This window comes from Drosophila novamexicana, unplaced genomic scaffold (genome assembly GCF_003285875.2).
Source record: "Drosophila novamexicana strain 15010-1031.04,08,12 unplaced genomic scaffold, DnovRS2.1 tig00001813-arrow-arrow-pilon, whole genome shotgun sequence".
NCBI classification, from domain to species: domain Eukaryota; kingdom Metazoa; phylum Arthropoda; class Insecta; order Diptera; family Drosophilidae; genus Drosophila; species Drosophila novamexicana.
Window position 1 is genome coordinate 216,817 of NW_020824895.1, and position 26,044 is coordinate 242,860.

Here is a 26,044-nt window from a genome sequence, read left to right on the forward strand (position 1 = left end):
AAATTTATCAACAATTGTAAAACTTATGATATGCTTGTATAATTTGTTATGTGTCTGTTTGAAGTTGCAAACAATTTGCATACAATTGGATTTTAAACACTAATTTGATTAAAAATGTGAAATATACATAAGTATCGTATATTTAACATTTTAGATAGATTATTATTTGTACATATATATATATCTATGTGTATATGCTCCAAATAAGATTTCTAGACTCGTGACTCGTCACGTTTGCAAACGTTTGCGACATGCGCTCCTCTCTAGTTGGACATGTACATATACGTTCAAACTGCGCGCACATATACACACACATACACATACACACAGCAGCAGCAGCAGCAGCAGTAGCAGCAGCAGCAGCAAAAGTGTTGAGCGCAACGCGGATGTTCAGTTTAGACTTTCCTTTTGGCCAAATAGCGTGCAACGTTTCCTTCTACACAAATGTTTCGCTAACGTAAATGCTTATAACTGTTCTGCATGTGCTTGTGTCTGTCTCTGTGTGCGTGTGTGCGTGCAATAAATATGTGAACTAAAGCAACACACGCTCATATATAATTTAAACAAAATCAAAGTCTATTGCCAGTAGCTGGGCCGTGGGGGAGGGGGAGGGGCTTGTTTGCTTTTTGCTTGCTACCTCAACAGATTTGTGTGTCCCTGTGTGCGAGCGTGTGTGTGTGTGTGTGTGTGCATGGGATTCGTGTCATGTGACCGCGCGCGCAAAAAACGGTTTCACCACGATTCGCATTGTGTGCGAGCCAACGTCCTGGCAGGACACGACGGGGCGCCTCTTAGCGTAAGCATGCGCAATGCGCAGCTACTACGAGCACTCACACGCTCGCACACACGTGCGCGCACACACACACACACACACACACACGCATACACATGGCACATAAATGACGAAAACTGTGGCAAAACGTTTGCATATTGTGCCCAAAAATTGCAACAACAGCAACACAACTGTAAAAAGCGCTGCGCGCCGCGCGCTATGCAACAGTAAATGTTCTGTTATGTCTTAACGGCAAGCAAATAGCGCGCAATTGTCAACGAAAGAGAGAGAGAGAGAGCGAGAGTGATGGTGAGAGAGCAAGAGTGTGGGTGACAGACTGGGAGAGAGCGTAAGTTAAAGAGCGAACGTGCTTCATCAGGGTTGTCAGCGCTCGTGCGCTCTCACGTTGTCCTCGCGTGCGCCAAGCAAGGTGCAAAAAAAATGCCTTTACAAGCGACGCCACAAAGCTCAGCTTCAGCAGCGGCAGCAGCAGCAGCAGCAGCTCCAGTAGTCAACTAACCAGCTAACCAGCAGCATTTTGTCTCGTCTTACATATCCCCCGTGTATCCGACTTCGAATTCGACTTTGACTCCGTCTACGTTCTTTCTACTTAAAATATATTTTTTTTGTTCGCGTGTGTTTGTGTGTGTGTGTGTCTGTCGTTGTCTCGTCTATGCGTGCATGTGTGTGCGTGCGCGCGCGTGTGTGTGTGTGAGTGTGGCTTTTTCGATTGAAAAATCAATTGATACACATATTTTTTTTGTTATTAGTGCGAACAAAAAAAAAACAAAAAAATACTTACAAATATATGCCAAAGATATACCAAATGGCAAAAAGCACTAAAATACTGCGCTCAATACTAAAAACATTTCATCTTGGCTGAAAACGAAAATTAACTTGTTAAAGTTTTTTTTGCAATTGTTTTTTATTGTTAGAAAAAAAAGTAAAAAAAAAAAAGTAAAAAAAATAATAAAAACGCGCGACAAGGGCGCGGGCAAGTTGGATGTGTGCAGGCATCAGGCGCCAAAGCCAAAGCCTATATAAATAAAAAAAAAAGAGAGAGAGAAAAAGAAGAAGAAGAAATGTAGAGTAAATCCAAGTGAGTAGCAACAAGCAAGCAGCACAGAAAGACACCAACAAAAGAACAAGAACAAGAAAAAAAAACAATGAAACGTACAGCTATTTGTGTGCATGTGTGCGAAAAATCTGTAAATCGAGGTTATCTATACGTGCAGCACACATCTACATACACACACACACACACGAGAGAGCGTGAGTGAGAGAGAGAGAGAGAGAGTGGCGGAGAGTGTGGGAGCGCGTGTGTGCTCAGCCTCCCAGCGTCAAGCGCTGTTTGCACAACCAACAACAAGCGATGGCATTTTAATCATCATTAGGCAGCTTACACACACACACACACACACACACACACACACGCATACACGGAGACCAGCGGCTCGTTGTCGTCGGTCAGGCGCCGTGTGTTGTTGTTGTTGTTATTCTTCTTCTTGCTTGTGTCCAGCTTCTTTGTGTGCGTGCGTGTGTGTGCTTGTGCTCTTTTGTTTGCGCAAATTAAATTTAAAGTATGCCAGCGCGATTTGTTCCTTTCACTGTTGCGCGCTCGTGTGTCCTGGCGATGTGTGTGTGCATGTGTGTGTGTGTGTGCGATTATTCGTTTGTTTGACAAAGCGTAAACAATTGCAAATAAGAAAAGGCAGCGACGGCGACGTCGACGTCGACGTCAGCGTTGACGTGCGATGAGTGTGCGAAAAATCGATTTGTGTGCCATCCCAAAAATAAGTGCAAATACACACACACACACACACATATATATATATAGAAACATAACCCATATACCGAGCTTATATGTTGCCATAGGTCTCCCATGTGTGTGTGTGTGTGTGTGTGTGTTGTGCAACATAATGGGGCAACAGCGTTTTTCAATTATCCATCCATTTAACATTTGACTCTTGACACTGCCCACAGCCGTATTTATCGCATTTACACACACACGCACACACACACATACACTCAGTAACCTCATTACCATCCCTCATTGGCATTTCTTTATTGCCATCTCGCTCGCACTCGCTTCACACTCAGGCAGCGCTGCTCGTTTTATAGCGAGCACCTTTTTAACGGCCATTGCATTTGAACATGAAGATGACACTTGAGCGCGGCTTGTGCCAGGCGACAAAGCCGTCGTTAACGTTATTGTCCTTATCAGTTTGTTAGACGATTTAATTAATTGCCTATTTGCATTTTAATGAAACACTTTTCTGTTCATTGCCGCGATAAAAACTAAACTAATGCATCTTGTTTGTTAGCTAGTTAGGGTGACGCAGAAAACTGAAGAACTTTCAGATATAGGATTTTAAGACAAAATCTGAAAGCGCAATGCGAAGAGTACATAACTTTAAATAACTGTTATATATTATGTGGCGGTAATACCTTTTCGGGTCAAGTGAAATTTCAGTTTACTTCACAAATCAATACAGTTTTCTGCCGTTTTCTGTGGTTGCCTCTTTGAGAGTTGATACAATTTTCAATGCCTGACAATGAGCTTGTAGCTAAAGAACATGATATTCCACTTAGACAAGTGAATCTCTCGAAACGTGCGAAATAGCTCAACTTAGCGCCTTAAAATAAGTTTGTAGCTAATAAAACGATATTCCACTTAGACAAGTGAATCTCTCGAAACGTGTGAAATACCTCAACTCAACGCTTTAAAATAAGTTTGTAGCTTATAACACGATATTCCACTTTGACAAGTGAATCTCTCGAAACGCGTGAAATAGCTCAACTCAATCCGAATTCACAAACAGCATACTATTTCTCAGCCTTTCAAAATCAAGCCATAAAAACTGACAACTGTCTAAGAAAATGCAGCTTCCAACAGTCAGTCAGTCGTCAGTCAGTCAGTCGTCAGTCAATCAGTCAATCAGTTCATCAATCAGTCAATCCGTCAATCTCACTCAAATGACATCAATTTACATTTGAGCCATAAATCTGAAAGCGTGCAAACAGTTTGGGCTGAGCTATTCGAAAGTTCTGTAACTATTTGGAATAGTTACTTACGCTGCGGACAAATTGGGAAAGTGAATTTTAATGGGCCGCCCCGAAAAGTGGGCTATACATTGTGTGCGCTACCTTAATGCGCCCTAAAAACTATGCTAACGATTTTGTGAATTTTTGTGGCTTGCTTTTTGTGAGCGTTCAATTGTTTTTGCCAGTATTCCTGTGTGTGTGTGTTTGTGTGTGCGTGGGTTTTGCTATTGCATCATCAGATTGTTAGACACCATTTGTAGTCACACGTGTGTCCATGTGTGTGTGTGTGTGTGTGTGTGGTTGTGTGTGCAACCATTAGAGAGAAACATGCAACAAAAGTTTTTCAACTAATGCATTTCACATATTTTGACCCGCTCTCGCTTTGATTACAGCTCTTAATTCGACTATTGCTAACCTAGTTTCACTTCCCCAAAAACAACAAAAACAAAGCCCAACAACTAAATAAATCAAACGAGGCTGAAGCGAAACAAATTTGCAGCAAGATTTCAAAGACGTTCCCAAGTCCCGAAACTCCCAAAAACAACATATACTCGCAACAAGAAGAAGAAGAAGCAGCAGAAAAAAAACGCTGCTCCATAAAATCCATTTAAAGCATCCAATAAAATACGAGCAGCAGCGGCAGCAGCGGCGGCGGCGACGGCGGCATTAGCGGAGAGAGACTCATGTTAGAAAAATGAAAAAGTTCACATTTAAAGGAGTTCTGGATGGATTTCGACAAAGCGTACAGCCGCAAGCCATACGACAGGAGCAGGAGATACTCGAGCAATTGAAGGCCGATCATTTTACACTAAAAAAAGTAAGCGACAAATTGAATTCAATTTAAATTGAAGACTAAGCGATCCGTTACCCGAAAACCCGTGAAACCCTTGCAGACATCTATAAAACTCATTAAATTGGCAACACTTGATTGTAAATTCATGCTTGTGCGATCTGGCAGCACTGGCACACTATGTAGGCACATTAAGTTGGCTGCGCTAGAACGTTTCATAGCTGAGAGACTTTGAATGCGTTACCCAAGACAATTTTTGATCATTAGGGAAGCTTTGTGATATATTTGCTGTTTAGATATATGATATTGATATATTGTTAAAGCATATCGTATTTTATTTTGGGAATATCTGCAAAGTAGGCAAACTCTCACTTTGGCTTAGTTGGGTTGGGGGAGCTTGATAATGTTCAGATAATGCTAGGCTTCTGCAAGGGTAAGGCCAAATACATTGATTTACTGTGAATACTATATAGAACAACTGACGTCTGTTGTAGCCAGCGGATGTTTTATTTGGTAGTTGCGCTTTATTAAATCTATCATAAGACACACGCGGCTATAACAGTGCCGTTCAACAAGCAACGTCCTCAGCAAATGCCAAATTTAACCAACTCCCCTTCATTTATTTCTCTCTCTCTCTATATATATATATATATATTTGTTCTCATATATGTTCTTTACAGACCTTTCGCCATGGCTTTCCATACTCACCCACATCCTTTGCCTTCGATCCAGTACAAAAACTATTAGCGATTGGTGATAAATCTGGCTATATACGCATGTAAGTTATTGCATACTTTCAAGCAGTTTAATAGTTATTTAAGAGATCTGGCAACATGAAAACTTTATGTGCTCATTAAGTTGGCTGCGCTAGCCTTAACTCTATTAAATGGCATTGATATATTATTAAAGCGATTTGGCAAGCATTTGACTTGTTACCAAGTCAATTGGCTAGCTAAAATATTCAACTGTGCAAGCAGTCTGGCAGCTCTGAAGCATCTTTTGAGCGATCTGGCAGCATCAAGACAGTTTATGTGCTCATTAAGTTGGCTGCGCTTGATGATTTTCCTAGCTTTAACTCTCTTAAATGTCATTGATGAATTATTAAAGCGATCTGGCAAGCATTTGACTGATAACCAAAACAATCTAGCAGCATTGGATTGACTGCTGCTAGGAAATTCAACTGGCAGCTCTGAAGCATCTTTTGAGCGATCTGGCAGCACCAAGACATTTTATATGCCCATAAAGTTGGCTGCGCTCTCCAAAGCATTCAATTCGTCACTTAAGCAGCACATAAACTCTTTATGCTTATACATTACTTAAGCGATCTGGCAACGCTGCAGCGTATCAAACGCTTGTTAAGTTGGCTGCGCCTGAAATTAATTTTAACAGCATTTAAAGCTATTTTAGCATATTTCGAATATTAATTTATATATTGCTTTTTTGATAATCGTTTGTAATTGCTGTTGTTGCCCTTCTCTAGCTTGGGCCGACCTGGCGTCGATGCGCATGCCAAACACGAGGGCGAATCCGAGTGCGCTGTGCTCTTTGCCCAATTTCTGGTCAATGAGGGTGCCCTGGTCACCGTGACCGCCGACGATACCATACACTTGTGGAGCATACGCCAAAAGACGCCGCTCATTGTGCAGAGCCTCAAATTTCAGCGCGAGCGGTAATTAAATCCCAAATCAATCAATCAACTCACATAGCACTAACTATTTCTTGTTCTTCTCGTTCTTCTTCTTTGATTTGTAGCGTCACTTGCATACATTTGCCCGTCGGCAGCAAATGGCTGTACGTGGGCACCGAGAAGGGTAACATACACGTCGTTCACATAGATACATTTGCACTTAGCGGATATATTATTAACTGGAATAAAGCAATTGAAGTGTGAGTATTAACAGTACAAGTCCAACATGCTGTTAAAGCAATATTAACATTGAGTGTTGAAGACGCTGTTAAAGCAAATTTAACAGCAATATTAACAGTGAGTGTTGAACACGCTGTTAAAGCCATATTAACAGAAATTTGTGAACTATTTATTAGAAAGCAATTTCCTTCTATTAACATTTTGTACAGCATTGTACATATTACAATAGGCTTTTAACATAGGACTCTCGCATATTAACAGAACATCTAAAGTTGACATTAAAACGCATTGCTAGAGCTCTATTAATTGTACAGTTAACATATTAGCTCGTGCATAAGTTAACATAGCTTTACAGAGCGAAATGTTATCTTGTTTGTAACATAATGTAAACATTAACAGCGAATGACTGTTGCTCACAGCACAAAGTTAAAACTCTAATTTCACATAAAGTTAACAGCTGTTGTTTAGCATCACACTGTTGTGGCTCAGCTTAGCATAGTTAAAATATGACGTTAACATAAAAATGGCTGTTGCCTACAGCACCATGTTAACCTCTAAATTAACATAACAGCTGCTTAACCTTTAAGTACTTTTTGCTAACCGCCCACTTAAAATTAAAACCTAGATAAAGTTAAGTGTTAACAGACTTTTTGCCTACAGCGCACTGTTAAAGCTCAAATTTAACATACTAACAATCTAAACTTAACACTGAACGTCTATTTGTTAACAGCGCACTGTTAAGGCTCTGTTAATATGCTTGTTTTCCAGCTGTTAAGTTCAGCTTAACACAATATCTTACATGAACATGAATAACCCCTGATAACAGCACACTGTTAAAGCTAAAATTTAACATAACAGTACCTTACAGCTAACAGTAAACGACCTTTTGCTAACAGCATACTGTTAAAGCTCTAAGCTAACATAACATCCACCTATATTTAACAGTTAACGACACACTGTTAATGCAACAATCTAACATAACAGTTACACAAACTGACGTAACATCTTTTTCGCCAACAGCGCACTGTTAAGGCTCTGTAAATATATATTTTTTTTCAATATACGGCAAACATTTAGCTAGAAAAGTGTTTACAGATATATTTGAATGACATTTCTGATTGCTTTCAGGGTTAGAACTAGTCATCCAGGTGCTGTGATTGCGTTATGTGATAATCCATTGGATGCAAACAAGGTAAAGTGCTAGCGATAAAATTTCTAGATAAACATGATTTATTAATGAAACTTCAATCCCGAATGGCCAAACAGTTGCTTATTGCATTTGAGTGCGGGCTGCTTGTGCTGTGGGATCTGAAGTTGAAGGGCGCGGAGATACGATGGCAGGCAGCCGAGGCGGTTAAATCCTTGGCCTGGCATTACGAGGGCAAATATTTTGTATCCTCGCACACGGATGGCTCGATATGCTCCTGGCCGACCAAGCCGCAGCCGAAGCCCCAGTCTCAAGTTTGTCCGCACGGTAAGTAGCTGGCAATTATTCACTTTTGGCCCGATTATTGATGAGCTCTCTTTTTGATGACACAGCGAAAATCAACAAGGAGGGCAACGCCGAAAAATGTAAACCGATTTATAAAGTTGACTTGAAGTCAAGCGCAACTGGGTAAGTCGCAATCCCCGCTCTCTCCCTCCCTCTCTCCCCCTCTCTCTCTCTACCTCGTCTTTGCTTCTGTTGTATTTGTAGCGAAACCTTTACAATTTTTTCCGGTGGCATGCCATCGGAGAAGGGCTCAAAGTCAAACTGCATCACAGTCATGGTGGGCAAGACCACAACCGTTTTGGAGATGGAGCATGCCGTTTGCGATTTCATTACACTCTGCGAGAATCCCTGGCCTTGCGGTTAGTCAAAGCATATCCAAAAAAAAACTTGTCAAACTTATCGCTCGCTTCTTCTCTCTGCAGAAACCCAGGAACCGTATGCGATAGCTGTGCTGCTTCAATATGACTTAGTATTAATAGACTTATTAACGCCCGGTTTTCCATGTTTTGAATCGCCTTATCCAATGGACTTACACGAATCACCTGTTACATGTTGCACATATTTAACCGATTGCCCATCGGATTTGGTTCCTGCTTTCTATTCTGTAAGTATTCGAGCAGGTAAAAAATATCAAAGCTAGCTGCTAGCTTTGCTAACATGAGGATAAAAACTGTGCTTTTTGTTTTTTTTTTTTTTTATATTTTAGTGCGATCAAACATGAAGTTTGACATGAGGATATACAAATTGGCATTAGCTTAAAGGTTCAGTAGGAAAGCTTTTAACTTAACACTCAAATTAACTGCTGGCTAGCTAACATGAAGTTTGACATGAGAATAAAAATTGGGTTAGATTTCAGTAGGATAGTTTTTTACTGCATGTAACCTGACATAAAGTTTGACATGAGAAGAAATTTAAGATTTTATTGGGCTCGTTTTGGACAATTTAACTGCTAGTTACCTAACATGAAGCTTGACATGAGGATGAGATATGGGTTCGTATATGAGATTTCAGTACGATCGTTTTAGACTTAAGCCACAATTTAACTGCTGGTTAGCTAACATGAAGTTAAACTTGTAAAAACTTACACTCAAATCAGCTGTTAGCTAACATGAAGTTTGACATGAGGATAAGAAGTTTGTTTAGATTTAAGAAGGTTTGTTTTTCACCAAACCCACAATTTAACAGCTGGTTAGCTAAGATGAAGTTTGACATGAGGTTTGGCATGAGGTTAACAAATTGCTGATTCTTCTTTTTTAATAAGCATTACTCCATAACCTCAACAACTATTCAACAATATTTTTGCCCCTCTCTCTCTCTCTTTCTCTCTCTGCAGGTTGGTCGCACAACGACAAGTAAAAAGACGGGCTTCTCGGAACGGGAATGGCCCATTTCGGGCGGCGAATGGTCACCAGCCTCGTGCAGTTACTCGGAAATTGTCATCACTGGCCATCAGGATGGCAGCCTCAAGTTCTGGGACTCGGGCGCTGGCACACTGCAGGTCTGCCTCTATTAGGGATACGCCCATAACTAACTCGATCATATTTAATCGGTATATGAACTGTTCTTTGGCAGATTTTGTACAAACTGAAGACGGCGAAAATGTTTGAGAAGCCGCGTCATGTGAGCCACGCGGACAGCGACAATCCGCTGGCGGTGCATTTGATATTTCTATGCTCGGAGTCGCGACGCTTATGCGTTGCCGGCGCCATGGGTCAGGTAATGTTGTTCAAATTTCGCAAGGTCGAGTCCACATCGGAGGTGCTGGTGCTGGAGATACCAATACTCTATGAGAACTTTGATGACATCTATGGCACCAGTCCCGAATGCGATTTCCTCACCGGACATCAGGTGCAAAAGACCGAATCCAGCGATTCGGATAAGGTGCGTATCAACTACGATTTCCCAGTTCATATAACTCGATATATATATGCTACAGTTACAGCTAGACGAAGCCTAGACATACTAGACTTTGCTTTTACTTTGCCTAACAGTTCTCTATGTGCGTCCGATTCTTATAGAATACCTTTATGTTTGAAGAATTTAAAGGTATTGAGGTCTTCAAGAGGTGTCCGGTGTCATTCCAAGCTTTCAATCTTCGAGCTTTGCTTAACAGAATATATTGAAAGAATATTATATTTCAGACTTGCAAGTCTTTAGCTTTTGTAGTTGCGACTCAAGATATACATTATTCATATACTAGTAACACCTTTCGAAGCTTGAACTTGTTGAGAATTGCATAGAAAGGCACAGAAAAAAACAGCCAAACGATTTAATTAACTGTATGTTTTAGCCTGTAAGGCAACCAAATATGGATTTTTTCTTTATTTAATTTGTATATTTAATAATATTTATATTTAACGCATAGAATTGTGTTTATAACATAGTTAACCAATGAAATCTGTTTTATTCCCTAGACGGAGTGCACGCTTAAAGTGCGTTTTGGTGCTCAGCGCAAGCCGCCGGGCTTTCAATCCCAATTGGTTTGCCTCACAACGGGGCCGAATCGTCGCACCGTACAGGTTACCTCGTTGTGCATCAACTCTAGCTATGGCCTGTAAGTAGCATTAGCTCCAAGCCCCAAGCCATGCCCATAAACACACACACACACACCCCATTCACCCCATAAACACACCCCACACACACACCCCACACACACACACACACACGCACACACACAGAGACACGCGGACAAAAAAAAAAAGAAAAGAACATAATATTTAGTGGAGTATTCGTAGTTTGTATTCGTATATTGTGCATGACGTTCTCTGAAAGCGCCTGACTACAAAGTACTTAGAGCCTAGAGCAAAAGCTACCCTTGAACCCCCTCCTTCAATAACACGGACGCAACGCGAGCCCCGCGCACCCGCTTAACTGTGTTCATTTGTTTTTTTGCCTTGTTGTGTAGTTGCAACACTTGTCAGCTAGAGCGAGTGCAGGCTGCTACTCGCTACTCGCCACTTGTTAGCGTAAGTTCTTTTTGTTTTATTTTGCGTGCATTTTCAAGTAGTGGCAGCTGCAGCGAGTGCAAGCAAATGCTCGATGTGCGATGCTCGTTACTCGTTACTCGCTAATCGTCACTCGTTAGAGTAAGCTATTCATTTGATTTGTTTTTGCATTTAGCAACTAGTTTAAAGCTGCCAGGTGGACTAAGTAGAAGCTACTCGCTACTCGCTGAAGTACACACAGTAGTCACAAGAGCTACTCGTTACTTACTGCTAATTACTCGCGGATAGTTGTTAAAGTTGCCAGTTACAACGAGTACAAGCAGCTACTTGTTACTCGCCACTAGTTAGTGTACGTTTTTTTTTTTTGGCTGCCGCAGTTTTCGGCTAGAACGAGTACAAGCAGCTACTCGCTACTCGCTACTAGTTAAAGTCTGTTTTCCTTTGTTTTTGCGCTCTGCAATTGTAGCTAGAACGACTACAAGCAGCTACTCGTTACTCGATGCTAGCTACTCAAGAGTAATTGCAAATGCCGCCAGCTTGAACGAGTACAAACAGCTGCTCGTTACTCGCTGCTCGTTAGAGTACGTTTTGAATTTGATGTAGAGCCCTTTAAGCGTGAGTGGTAACAACAATTGCCAGCTAGAACGAGTACAAGCAGCTACTCGTTACTTGTTACTCGCCACTCGTTGCTCGCTACTCGTTACTTGTCACTCTTGTGAGAGTGCGTTTTTCCTTTGCTTTTGCGTTTTGCAATTATAGCTAAAACGAGTACAAACAGTTACTCGCTGCTCACGACTCGTTACTCGCCACTCGCCACTCGTTAGAGTTAGTTTTAGTCAAGCTTTAGACTGAATGACAAACGGACTTTAGTGCCTGCGCGTGTGTGTGCGAAATAAATATAAATATATATATAATGATTTTATTTTGATTATCAAGTTTTAGTTATCTGTTTACTCGTTAGTTTTGCGTTGTATTTATTTATTTGGTTTGGTTTTGTTGTATGCCGCTGTTTTGTTGTTGACATGATGGCGTGTTCTTTTCTTTTTCTGTTTTTAGAATGGCTTATGGTACCGAATATGGACTTGTCATAATTGATATAATCCAAAAAATTTGCCTATTGAGTGTTGCATGTCCCGATCTGTATGGCGCACACGATCCTTATTCGCGAACACCAAAAAGTCCAAAACGCATTGAGAGCAAAGAGGAGCAAAGCCGTTCGCCCAGTTCAGATCAGGTAAGTGCTGATTGATCATGATTATGATACAAGAACCAAGATTGATAACGATTGATGATGATGTTGGCACTTAAATGCTCAACGCTCATAAATGATTATTGATTATCATTGATTGATCATGATTGATGTAATGATGATGATGATGATGATGTTGATTGATCATGATTGATGATGTTAATAATGATAATGCTGTTGCCGCCTTCAATCAGTGACACGCACACTAACACACACACACACACACACACGCACACGTACACACACACACACACACGCACACACACACAGAGACACACACACACACACAGACAGACAGACACACACGCATCAAGTGTTAGACAAATACCAAATTGATTGATGAAAAATTATATAAAAAAAAACAAAAATACAACTATATTTTTGAAACCTAAACTCATTTAATTTATATATCTATACATATATATATATATATCTGCATTGATTGATTAAGATTGAAACGAGCTAATTTATTGTAGCAAACGCATTTCTTTGTTTATTCTTTAGTTAATTAAGCTATTATTATTATTATTCATAAGCCTAAAACAAAAACCTAAAAGAAACTAACAAAAAAAAAAAAAAAAAAACCCTAACCCATTTGCATTTGTCTGGCATTTTGATTGATGCAAATTTACTCACACACAAACTCGAACACACACTTCCTTTGAGTTTGCTCCCCTCATTTTTAGTACAAACACACACACACACACACTGAGACACACACACACATGCAAGCAAGCGACATACAAAATTGTAAAGCCCCTCCCAAAAACAAAAACAACAACATTTAGCTAAACATCTACGTAATTTATGCATATAAAACAGTATATAAATATATTAATATATATATATATAGTTAAACAATTTGCTAGTTAACAGAGAAAACCTAATTTTAGTAGTATTTTTAGTATTTTTTCATATAGTTCTAAATTTAATGCGTATTTTTTTTTTTTTTTTGGTTATTTTTTTTGATTAGTTCGTTTTGAAACTGCGTTAGACGCTTGGCCAGCGCCCAAAACTAGCTAAAGCTATATACATATATCCGTCTCTCTCTGTCTCTCTCTCTATCTCTCTTTCTCTATATACATATATATACATCTCTCTCTCTCTCTCTCACTCTCTCTGTCTGTCTAAATGTGCTTCCAAGCGCTTTGAGTTCTTTTTGTCACTCGACTTATTCAATTTATTTTGCTAACAGACAGTTTTAATACATAAAACAAGCAACTTTTTTCGAATTTAGTATATCTTTAGTATTTTTTGGGTATATTTTTTAGTATTATCAGTATTTTTTTGGTATTTTGTGTACTTAATAGTGCAGTCTAGTTTCAGTTGCGCAACCATTTCGGTTTTTTAAATATTTAAAAGCGCGCGCGCTCTTTCTCTCTCTCTCTCTCTGTCTCTCCTTCTCTCCATCTCTCTCTCTCTCTCCGTCTATATATGTATATCTCTGTCTCTCTTTCTTTTGAATTTAAAAACTTTACTAATTTTGCCGTAAAACTCAAAACATTTCAACGGAACACACACAAATTGTCAGCATGGTAAATCATAATTGATTGATTGATTGATTTAACAAAACAAAAAAAAACATTTAACAAGCAAAAGAAAACTAACAAGTTGACGTACATTTAATCTAACTACGTGTGTGAGCGTGTCTGTGTATTTTTATTATAAATTTTCCTTTGCACGTTGCATCGATTGATTGATTAGCATTGATTGATGATTGATGATTGATGATTGGTTTTTGATTGTTGCACACGCTGTCACAACTCACTGCTCGCATCTCGCCACGAAACATCATTGATATGCCATTTGGTTGATTGATTGATTTTGATTGTTTGTATGTTGTGAGTGTCTCTCTCTCTCTCTCACTCTCTCTTTCTGCCTCTACCTGTCTCTCTCTCTCTCTCTCTCTGTCTGTCGCTCTCTCGCTCTCTTTCTACGAGAAGCCTTAACGTACAACCAATATAAATTAACAACAACAACTAGCATTTATTTCTCCAATCTCTACTTAGTAGAAACGTTTCTTTGATTGATTGATTGATTGATTGATTGATGTGCGTGTTTAGTGTATATCTACATGTATGTGTGTGTTAGTTGTTTTTTTTTTTTTTTTCATTAATTGTGAGACCCCGGCGTTTATCACATACAATATTTTTTCTGCTATCCACCTGTACGACCCTCTACCAAATCCACCAAGATGTAACATTTCTGCCTATCCATCAAACTAACTTAAATCAAACTAAACTAAAACGTAAACCCCTAACAAAACTAAACTAAAACTTAACTAAAACATAAGCTCTACCAAAAAAACAAGTGAAACAATTCAACTATTCGTTAAATGTTATGTATAATTGCCCATTGATTGATATTGATTGATGCCAAATCTATAATATATATGTATATATCGATTCATGTTAAAGTATGCAAAATATCTCCTACAATTATGTTTAACCAGATGGATTTTCCTTAATTTCCGCCTGAGTGTGTGTGTGTGTGTGTGTGTGTGTGTGTGAGTGTGTGTGACATAACTGTTATAACTGTTATACGCCCTGCATAGGTTATATAACAGCTTAAAACATCAGTTAATTGTAGCCCTCATATACATCCCGCATTTTCTTTGACAGAAGATGACGTCGCGGAAAGCGTGAGAATATTAAAAAAAAGTCTATGTATAGCTCTGAGAATTATCTGTGTTTATCTAAGGTCTTATTATCTGACAATAAAAGCTTAGCTTAATATATAAGAAAGCTTATTCAGACTGACGAACTGATTGATCAGCAAAAGCTTAGGGCAAGCCGTAAAAGCGAGTCTAATGTGGGTACTTGAAAATGAGAAAGCGCTGGTTCTAACATGCTGGCAATTGGCCAGCAGTGTGTCTCTGAGCGTCGGACGCACTAGCGAGAAGTCGCTGGTTCAAACTGAGCGGCAAATGTCAATTTGGTGTTCAGGCCTTGGACAAACAAGCTAGAAGTCGCTGGTTCAAACTGAGCGGCAAATGTTCACTTGGGTTCGGAACGTCAAACAAGAGAAGTCGCTGGTTTCAACTCAGCTGCAAATGTCTGTATGGTGTCTGAAAGTAGGACAAACAAGCTAGAGGTCGCTGGTTCAAACTAAGTGGCAAATGTTAATTGGGATGTCTGAACGTAGGACAAACAAGCTAGAGGTCGCTGGTTCAAACTGAGCGGGATGTCTGAGCGTAGGACAAACAAGCTAGAGGTCGCTGGTTCAAACGCAGCTGAAAAGTATTCATTATCACTCGGATAAGTGAAGCCAAGGATAACCCCTAGATTCTCTACATTATCTTTTGTTCGTATTCTCACACTTTCTCCGACGTGCCGTAACATTCCGTATCCCCCTTTACGTATGTGTACAGTTTATTCAAACTCCATTTAACAAACCCATCCCCACGCCCTGCCCCACCATTTAACATGCATATATATAAGTCTAGTATATATCCCCATTTGAATACAAAGTAAATTATATATATATATATATTTATAAAATACAAAAAAAAAACACACAAAAAATATCTGCGCCTTAAAAGTAAAACAAAGCAAAGCAAAAATCGTGATGAAAGAACAACAACAGCAAAAGAAAAGGAGAAAAAGGAGAAGAAGACGAAGTTTACAAGAGAGAAGCAGCTTGCACAATTTTGAGAAATGCAATTGAGTTTTACTTGAAATAAGTCCAATTCTTTTCTCAACGATTTTACACTCGATTGCAAGTTGGCCCTAGGAATAGGAAGGATCGGCGAGTGCTTAGAGTGTGTATATATATATATATATGCCTGATCGAGAGGACGAGGAGAGAAGTTAAGCCTTACCTAAGCATAACTCGAGAACTATGAGAGCTTCTTTCATGAAATTTGGGAGGTAGGTTTTCGTATAGCTTAGCAATGTTTTCCTATATGAATGCCTGTTCCTGATATTTATAGAAGCTAGTTCTCGTAGAGCTAACAGTTTAGGAATGTTTGCCCTATTTGTATAGCTGCTCCCGACAATTGGAAGAGCTAGTTCTACGAAACTTGGGCTATAGATTCGCTTAGAGCATACACAGATTAGGCATATTTCCCTATTCGACTACCTACTCTAGCATAAGAGATAGTTCCATAAAACTTGGACTGTAGTTGAGGAATGTTTTCCCATATGTATAGATGCTTTCGATAGTCCTACGAAACTTCGGATATAGGTGCTCGTAGAGCAAACACACAGTTTAGGAATATTTCCCTATTTGTATACCTTGCGACAAGTATAAGAGTTAGCTCTGCGAAACTTGGGATATTGCTTCTCGTAGTACCAACATAGCTTTGGCATGTATCCTTATATTTGTAGATACCAGGTCCCGATTATTGGAGTAGAAGTTTCGTAGAACCAACTTGGGGTATAGGTTCTCGTAGAGCACAGCTTAGGAATGTTTTCCTATGTAGGATACCAGCTCCCGATAATTGCAAGAGCTTGTTCTACGAAACTTTGGATGCGGGATCTCGTAGATTAGAAATATTTTCCTATTTGTATACCTTCCGACAACTATAAGAAGTAGTTCTACGAAACTTTGGATGTGGGATCTCGTAGATTAGAAATGTTTTCCTATTTGTATACCTTCCGACAACTATAAGAAGTAGTTCTACGAAACTTTGGATGTGGGATCTCGTAGATTAGAAATATTTTCCTATTTGTATACCTTCCGACAACTATAAGAATTAGTTCTACGAAACTTTGGATGTGGGATCTCGTAGATTAGAAATGTTTTCCTATTTGGATACCAGCTCCTGTCAATTGGCAGAGCTTGACTCACGAATCTTGGGATCTAGATTCTCGTCGGGAATAATTACCTATTTGTCTACCTGCTTCCGTAACCCCACCCCTCCCCAGATATTCGAAGAAACACGCTTTCCAAGCTAGATTCTAACGCTTTCGCACTCTCACGCGAAGAAATCTTCAAGAATTGCACAAAATACCAAATACTCCGAATTTGAAAGCTTACCAAATTTCGGACTAAAAATTCATGTCAAAGCGTTTCTGAAATATTTTCAACATATGCTGTTTCTGTTTCTGTTTTTTGAGTATAGAAAAGCGAAAATGAGAAATTTACGAAGTTTTACTCAGTCGCAAGTGAGTTTCTCATGGAAAATAAACCGGAACCGGAAGATTCAAGAAGATTTAAATTCTCTCTCTCTCTCACATAATTTTTGCACTCATTTTGCTGCTGCTGCTGCTTCTTCTTCTTTGCCCAGTTCACAGCTGCGCTTGTTGTCCCGCTCTCTCTCTCTCTCTCTCCCTCTCTCTCTTCACGATTTTTGCTTGGCGCACGCCTCATTCTTTTTTACGGTTATGTCGTCTGCCCCTGTCGAAAAGCGAACCTAACTGTTAATTTCGGAATAATGTGTTTATTAAAATATATGCGGCGACACGCCCACAACTTATTCTCCCTTCCTTCCCCCTCTGTGGCAACCCGCGCGTTCGACGCATATCTACCTACATATATATATATATATATATATATATATATATATATGTATACAATATATAGCTGAACGATACGACCAGCCCGGACAGTCCGTCGATTGAGTTCATACCGGAGGCGAATGAGGCGACATTGACGGCGTCGACGTCGGCATATGTTACGGCGGCGACGGCGGCGGCAGCGGCAGCGACGCCGTCAGCGGCTGAGGCTGTGCAGGGCGTATCAAGGCCCACATCGCCAGTGGGCGTGGCCGATGTTATTAACAGCACCAAAGAGTCGCTGATGGGCAGCGCCAGCGCAGCGACAGCAACAGCGCTGGCAGCGGCCAAGAGCCCGCAGCGCGACGAGGCGGCAGCGACGTCGGCGCCAAAAGAGCTGCAAGATCGCCGCAAGTCCATGTCATGGAAAACGTTCAATTTGAAGCGTCAATTATCAAAAGTCAATATGAAAATCGGCAGCAGCCTCAATGTCAATACCGAGCTGGACGCGATCCGCAACAGCTCGGCCATATTCTATACGCCCAAGGAGAGCTCGCCGGAGGCAGCGACGGCCGAGGAAATTGCCGCCGAGGCGCTCGAATGCCGCGAAGAGGATGTCGGCCTTGCGACGGCCACAGCAATGCTCAATTGTGATACGGTCGAGACGCCAGCGACGGCAGCGACGTCGACTGCAATGACGACGGCGACGCCGAAGCGCGTCGATTTTGAAGAGCCGCCGGAGAGCGGCGAGCGGCCAAACAATCTGCCGCTCAGCGAGACACAGCAGGGACAACTGGGACAGGGACAGCCGCCATTAAAGCCGACGCGTCAAAAGTTCAAAGAGAAGTCGCGCGATCAGCGGCTGCTCTCTGTGCCGAATATTAAGTATCAGCCGAGAGAGCAGCGCTCGGGCGCCATTGGCATTGCAGCTGGCGTTGGGCGGGCCAATAAGAACGATGTGTCGCCTCTCATGAGCGGCAGTCTAACCAAAAAGATACGTAAGTATGCGTGTGTCAAAGAATTTTAAGCAAAAAAAAAAAAAAAAAAACCCACCCAAAACCACCTAACCCAGCAAGCCCCCAACCCCCCAACCCACAAACCTGGCCATTGCTGCAGTCAGTACGTTAAGCAAGCGAGAGCGTAAAGGCGTGCAAATATGTTTATCTCACTCCCACCCGCACAGAGAGCGTGAGCGTGAGCGTGTGAGCGAAAAAGACAAAGACACAACAACCAAAAACGAAAACAAAAAAAAAACAGGCTCCGAATTGTAGTTGTAGCAGTTGCAGTTAGTGAGAGCGAGCCCGAGAGAGCCGAAAATCGACACACACACACACACACGCACACAGTCAGACAGACAGAAATACACAGGCAAGCGCTGCTGCTGCGCTGCTGCTGCGCTGCTGCTGCAAACTCCAAATTGTAGTTGTAGCAGTTGCAGTTAGTGAGAGCGATCGTGAGAGAGCCGAAAATCAAAAACACACACAGACAGACACAAATACACAGGCAAGCGCTGCTGCTGCTGATTTACCATGTTGCCAACATTGCGGTGCATTGTTTATGTGTGTGTGTGTGTGTGTGTGCGTATTAGGATGTGCCCAGTTAAGCAACACACAAGCGACCCCCCCCCCTCCCCCCCTCCCTTTGCAATCCCTTCTGCAACGTTGCTCTTTAGCTGCTGCTCTCTTTGTGGCTGGCGCGCATTCTCTTTGCTAAAAGCTTTTGTATGTTTCGTATGCAAGCTGTAGATTTTTATTGTAGTTATGCAAGTGGAGCCCCCCCCGCCCCACCGAACCCGGCCCCGCCCCTCCCCCGGCAAGCGACCTCTTGTGAAAACAAAATTTAGAGAGCGTGTGTATTAACTGTAAATGAACAAAATGGTTCGTTAAGTTGGGGCTGCTTCAAAAATTATTTTGATTTATCGAATTGCATTTTGTATAGTGACAAAATTTTCGTAGAGTTTCTTTTGGTTTCACTAGCTACAACAACAACAAATGTTATATTTAATGATAATAATACGAATATTAATAGTAATATAATAACAACAAATCGTTTGTGCACCAATCAACAACAACAACAACAACAACAGCAACAATAACAGCAACAGCAACAACAATGCATATCAAATTCTTATCTATGCTTCTTTCTCCTGAAACTAGGCAACGGATGCAGAAGAGCTGCAATATAACTGCCTTTATGTGATTGTATGGAAGTTCTTTGGTAATTCATTCTAACAACAACAACAACAACTACAACACACACACACACACACACACACACACACACATGCACACACACTCACACACACATGCACAACTCACGCACACAAACAATACTAGTAAGCAGCAGAGCAAGAAGAAGAGGAGAAGATGTTTGTGAAGCAGAGGCAGAATTAGCACAATCACAATACATGCTCACATATCTACACATACATACGCATATATCTATGTATGTGTACATATAGGCATATACATATATATGTATATGTATGCAATACTTAGCTCAGTAGTGTGAAGCCCCTCGGTAACCATAAGGCCCACCCCCAACCCCCCTACCTCCGACCATGCGACGTCTTACAAAATGGCGGCAAAAAATAATATGAAAATCAAGAAAAAAAAAAAAAGAAAAACACGAAAATGTTATATAAAAAAAAAAAACAGTCTTTTTCTCTAATACTATCTCTCTCTCTGTCTCTCTCTCTCTCACTCTCTCTCTCTCTATCTCTCTCTCTCTCTGTCTGTCTCTATCTGTCTCTTGATATCTATACATATATGTATATGTATGTGTGTATATACATAACTACCATAAATATAAATATAGTACGCATAACTGTTGTAACCAAAAAAGAAAATTTAAAAAAAAAATACCACAAAAAATACCAAACCACACAAAACCACCTAAATATATACTAATTCACCCAAAAAGAAATCCCTCAATCGTACTCTGTGTATGCACTGTGCAAAATATATATAAAAATACCAAAAATACCAAAAAAAAAAAAGAAAACATTACATATATTTATATACTAAATGGGTTGTTTTTGACTGTTGTACGTAACACGTTTGTTTGTGTAAGCTCCATGTTGCATCATAGCTCATAAGAAACGAAACTCATCCACGTCAATATCATGAATATGAATTCCAACTTTTAACACTAAGTACGCCCCATTTCGCGTGGACTCAACGTTCCGTCGGCCAGCCTGATACACCAAACTGCCAATTATGATTCAAATGTGTACTGAATCATCTTTCGATAACTATGTATCGATAACGATATCACTTATCGATAGATATACATATGTATGTGTATGTATGTGTCTTGTTTGTTTGGGTTCACTCCATGTATATCACATGTCTGTCTGAGGAGCAACTTGTTGTAACAGCAAAAGCACAGCGCTGTTATCGATAACTATCGAGCTTGTTATCGGACGCTTATCATTGTGTTCAAGCTTTACAATTATTTCAGTTCGTTTGTTTTCAGTTTTGGCTTTTTACGCTTATGATTTTGTTATCGATAAAACGCTTGCAACGCATAAATACCGTTGCTTTTTTTCTTTTGCCTACACAACACTGTAAAATAATACAACAACATGATGAAACACACAACTATACGTAAGCCTTATAATACCGTCACCCACATACATATATGTATTATACATGTTCGATAAATATCGATATAATTTTTGCTTTGTCTTAACGTAACACACACACACACACACACACATATACACATACTCTAACGCTTCTCTATATAAGCTGTTCAAATTTTTCCTATTGCTTACTTAACCACATATCTACATATGTTTATGTATTTAACTATTTGTACTATTTAATTAACTCGTTATCGTTCAGATCGTTCCGCGTGCTTTATGTCTCATATATATATGTCTTTATATATAGATTTATATATTTTGTTCCGTCCCTCGACAGTCGCCATTGCTGTGTTTTCTCTCTCTCTCTCTCTCTGTCTCTCTCTCACTCACCCTCGTCTGTGTTGTGATTTGTTGTTTCATCTTTGTTCATTTGCACCCACGAGAGATTAACCAACACTCTGAACTGCGTTATATATCACACTCATTTACCAACACTGTTCACTGCAGCAAACGCTTTTCATACACACACACACACATGCGCGCGGTTTATTGTTTGCCTGGCACAATGCGAACTCCGGGCAGCGGGCATTACTGTTAATTGTTAACTACTCTCTCTCTCTCTGTCTATCTCTCTCTCACTCACACACGCACACATCTAAACCCAACGAAGCTGACGCTTGCACACGCACATATTCATGTTATGCATTCGTTAAGTTTTATCGTTGTTTCATGCGCCAACGGCCACCCCGCCTCCCTCACTCCACGCACACGTTCCCATCACTAACCGAAAAAGTATGCTATACACATACACACACACACACATGCACAGACACACACAGACACACACAAACATGCACACGTGCTCGCACAAGAACAAGAACAAGAAGAAGAACAACAATTGATTTGTTGCTCCATTCAATCATTTAGTGCATTTATCTCTCTCTTTCTCTCCTTCTCTCTGTGTGTATCTCTCTCTCTCTCGTCTCCCTTATTATTGTTTATTTACAATTGACCAGATCAACGGCGGAGCCAGCGGCGCCAATGCGAATGCTAATGCGAGCGCAAATGCAGCGCAGCAGCAGCAGCAGCAGCTACAACAGCAGCAGCAACAGCAGCAGCAGCAGCTACAACAACAACAACAACAACAGCAGCAGCAGCAGCAGCAGCAGTTACAACAACAACAACAGCAGCAGTTACAACAACAACAGCAACAGCAGCAGCAGACAATGGGCGATCCTCTGTCCGCGTTGACGTCGTCGTCAGCAAATGCAGCGGCAGCGACGTCGACGTCGGCGTCCGGCGTTTATGGTGCGGACGATGCAGGTGCGGGTGTTGCTAGTAGCGGTGTTGGTGTTGGTGGTATTGGTAGTATTGGTGGCCTATCAGGTGCGGGCAGCGGCAGCGGCGGCGGCGGCGGCAGTGGCAGCGGTGGCGGTGGCGTCGGCAGCGGCAGCGGCGTTGATCAGCTGCAGCAATTGATGGCTTCCTTTGATGCCGAAACTGGCGAGGCAGTTGCAGCTGCGCAACAACAACAACAGCAACAACAACAACAACAACAACAACAACAACAATATCAGCATACGCATCCGCTTCTGCATCAAACATCTGTTATACAGCAACAACAGTCGGTGACATCGTACGAGTCCCTAAAAAAGTCCAAATCACAAGGTGGGAGCACAACAGAGCACCAACAACAACAACAACAACAACAACTACTACAACAACAACAACAGCAAAAACAACAAACAGCAACAAAATGAAAAAATTTGCACCACAACAACAAGCATTGCTCTCACTCTCTCTCTGTCTCTCTCTCTCTCTCTCTGTGTGTGTGCTACAGTGTTGTATAACACATATTATGACACTCACTTCACACGCACATGCACACACACACACACACGCACACATACACCTAAACACGCTCAGCAGCACGTTGCCTGTGGTTTGCCTCTACTCTCTCTCTGTCTCTCTCACACACGCTCTCTCTGTGTCTGTATCTCACTCTGTCTCTCTCTCTCTGTCTCTGTCACACACACTCCGCTCAAGCGGCCGCAGCGGCCATTTTGAAAGTTCGTTTTTGGTTTTTGTTTTTGATTTTGATTTCTTCTTCTTCTATTTTCTTGTCTAATTTTTGAGGAGGGGCTGGTGGGGGCAGGTTGCGTAGGATTGTTGCGTTTTGTCGCCCACATTTCGTCACCTTTTTTCGCTCACAACAACAAAAATCAAAAAAAAAAAAACAAAAAAAATCAATTTTAATAAAATATATACTTCAACGACTTTGTCTGACTCGCTCGCTCGCTCGCTCCACACTCTACCGCTCGTTCGCTCGTTCGCTCGCTCGCTCTCTCTCGCTCGCTCTCTCTCTTTCTCTCTCTCTCTCTTTCGCTCTCTCTTCCTCTCTCTCTCTCTCTCTCTCTCATTTACTCTCTTTACTCTCGCTCTGACTTACACTTAATATGTTTATGTATTTGTTCACATACTCACTCTGTCTCGCTCGCTCGCTCGCTCTCTCGCTCTCTCGCTCGCTCTCGGTATTTGTGCACGCTTCCAATTAGCAACTAATAAGAACAGCAACAACTGCAACAGCAACAACTAACCAACTGCAACAACAAAAGCTCAGCAAGTTCTGCATTGGCAAAGTATTTTTGCATAGTTCACACACACACACACACGCACACGCACACGCATAAACGAATGTATTGGCACACACACACGCACACACACACACACACACAATTGTATTTTCATTGAGGACCTTCTGTGATTGGCCCAAAAACTAGACGAGTGTGCGGCTCACTCACGCACACACGCACACGCACACACACACACACGCATACACACACACACACACACACACACACACACACACACACATACACCTACATAGAACAACAACAAGAACAACAACAAGAACAACAATTTAGCAGCCTAGCGAAAATAGTGCAGCAAAAACAAAAAAAAAAAAAACAAATGAAAATAAAAATCGACAAAAAAATAATAATAATTATTAAGCAAAAGTTATGCCTACTACCGCCCGCCGCTTTTACTCTCTCTCTCTCTGTCTCTCTTTCCTACTCCTCTCACTCTCTCTCTCTCTCTCTCTCTCTCTCTCTCTCTCTATGTCTCTCACTCTTTCCAAATTCCGTATATCAATTGTATTGTGTAATCTCGTTTGCCACTCTCTTTGCTGTACCGATATTTATCTATTTATCGATATTTACCTTTGCCTATGAACGTTTCTTATCGAATTAATCGTTTCTTGTTTCCCGTTCAAAAAAAAACACACACACAAAAAATACTGACTTACAGATAAATTGGATGGAACCTTCTCGAGATCCAGATCGTCATCAATGTCCAGCATTGATATGTCTTCCTCTGAATCTGTTACATGTTTGGCTTTTATCGAGAGCTATGCAAAACGCAATGGTAAGTTGCCCGACATTCGAATTCCCCCTAATTCCTCATTTACTTTCGATTCATTCAAGACGGACAACTATTGGCCGCGCAAAGCCGGGTAATAGTATGACGTCCACAAATATATCAAATTTTCATAGCATACTTTTTAGGGCTTATGAAAGTTTCAACATGTCCGCACATTGTGCTACTGGGCTAGCGGAAAAGTATGCTATAGACAGAAAGATATCGATATTATGCGATAAATTTATCGATAAGTATCGATCAATTGCAGTAGAGCTCAATTTTGCTTTAACTTTCTTAGCAAAAGTCAATCAAATTAAAGAAACAAAAACAAATTTAAGAGAGTTATCGATTAAAAGCGATACATTTATCGTTGTATATCGATTAATAATGAAAGTGCAGAGTTTTTCCTTCAATCAAATTTAACGAACAAAACAATTTTGACAAAGTTATCGATCGAAAGCGAACCATTTATCGATAAATATTGATCAGTTATGATAGTGCTCAAGCCAAAATCAATCAAAATAAACGCCAATTTGAGAAAGTTATCGATCGAAAGCAATCAATTTATCGATAATTATCGATCAGTAATGAAATTGCGGAGCTTTTCTTTTCCCTAACAAAAATCAATATCAGATGGTGTAATCGATAAATTTATCGATATACCCAGGCAGTCGTTTCGATAGATATATATATTACTCGATATATGTAGCTAGAGACATGACAATTTATATGTATATATTTGCATTTCTTCAGATATTTTGACGCTTGTTCCTACTTTATGGATTGGAACTAGTTTCGGTTCAATATTGACATTGTTTATCACAATGCCGGAGCGCGATGTGCGCAAATCTCAGCCAGTTTTGGTTACAATAAACGGTAAACTCTAACGAACATATGTATATACATATATATATATATATCTATCTATATGTGAAATGTATTATTTTGGTGCAGGCGGACCCGTGGTACGACTCAAAGGCTCCATTACTTCCATGTCTTTTTTAGACTCCTACGGCTCGATCATACCCTACACATTTGAGCCTTGGCGCGACGAGAACAGGGACAAGAAAGATCGTAACTATATATATATATATACATAATTTCAGTCAAATCGGAACAATCTGATACATATATATATTCTCTTGCAGGCACGCCCACTAAGAGCAGCAGCCGCACCAGCCCCACATTTACGCCAACAACTGCCAATACAATATCAAATGCTTCCGCTGCTGGCAGCGCAGCGGCTGCGGGCAGCTTGGGCGGCGGCAGCGTCGGCAGCGGCGGCGGCGGCGCAGCTGCAGCTGGCAGCGCTGCTGCTGCTGTTGTTGGCGGTGGAGCGCCATCTGGCGGCGGTGCGCCTGGCATTGCGCCCGGTGGCAGCGGCAGCGCTGCGCCCAGCGGCATTGGCGGCGGCGTCGGCAGCGGCAGCGGCAGCGT

General features: G+C 41.0%; 1 protein-coding gene across 1 annotated transcript; it reads left to right on the forward strand.

Moving 5' to 3' along the window:
• Nucleotides 1–405: 405 nt before the first annotated feature.
• Nucleotides 406–26,033, forward strand: LOC115768498 (syntaxin-binding protein 5; the record flags this gene model as incomplete). Its single annotated transcript, XM_030713084.1, has 19 exons — nt 406–457; nt 4,210–4,634; nt 5,288–5,385; nt 6,088–6,276; nt 6,360–6,494; nt 7,603–7,666; nt 7,741–7,948; nt 8,014–8,089; nt 8,171–8,325; nt 8,389–8,570; nt 9,300–9,464; nt 9,539–9,847; nt 10,381–10,520; nt 11,968–12,145; nt 17,687–18,596; nt 24,497–24,613; nt 25,361–25,483; nt 25,562–25,681; nt 25,756–26,033. Coding segments are annotated over exons 2-19 (3,570 nt in total), but the record flags the coding sequence as incomplete, so codon positions are not given.
• Nucleotides 26,034–26,044: the final 11 nt, after the last annotated feature.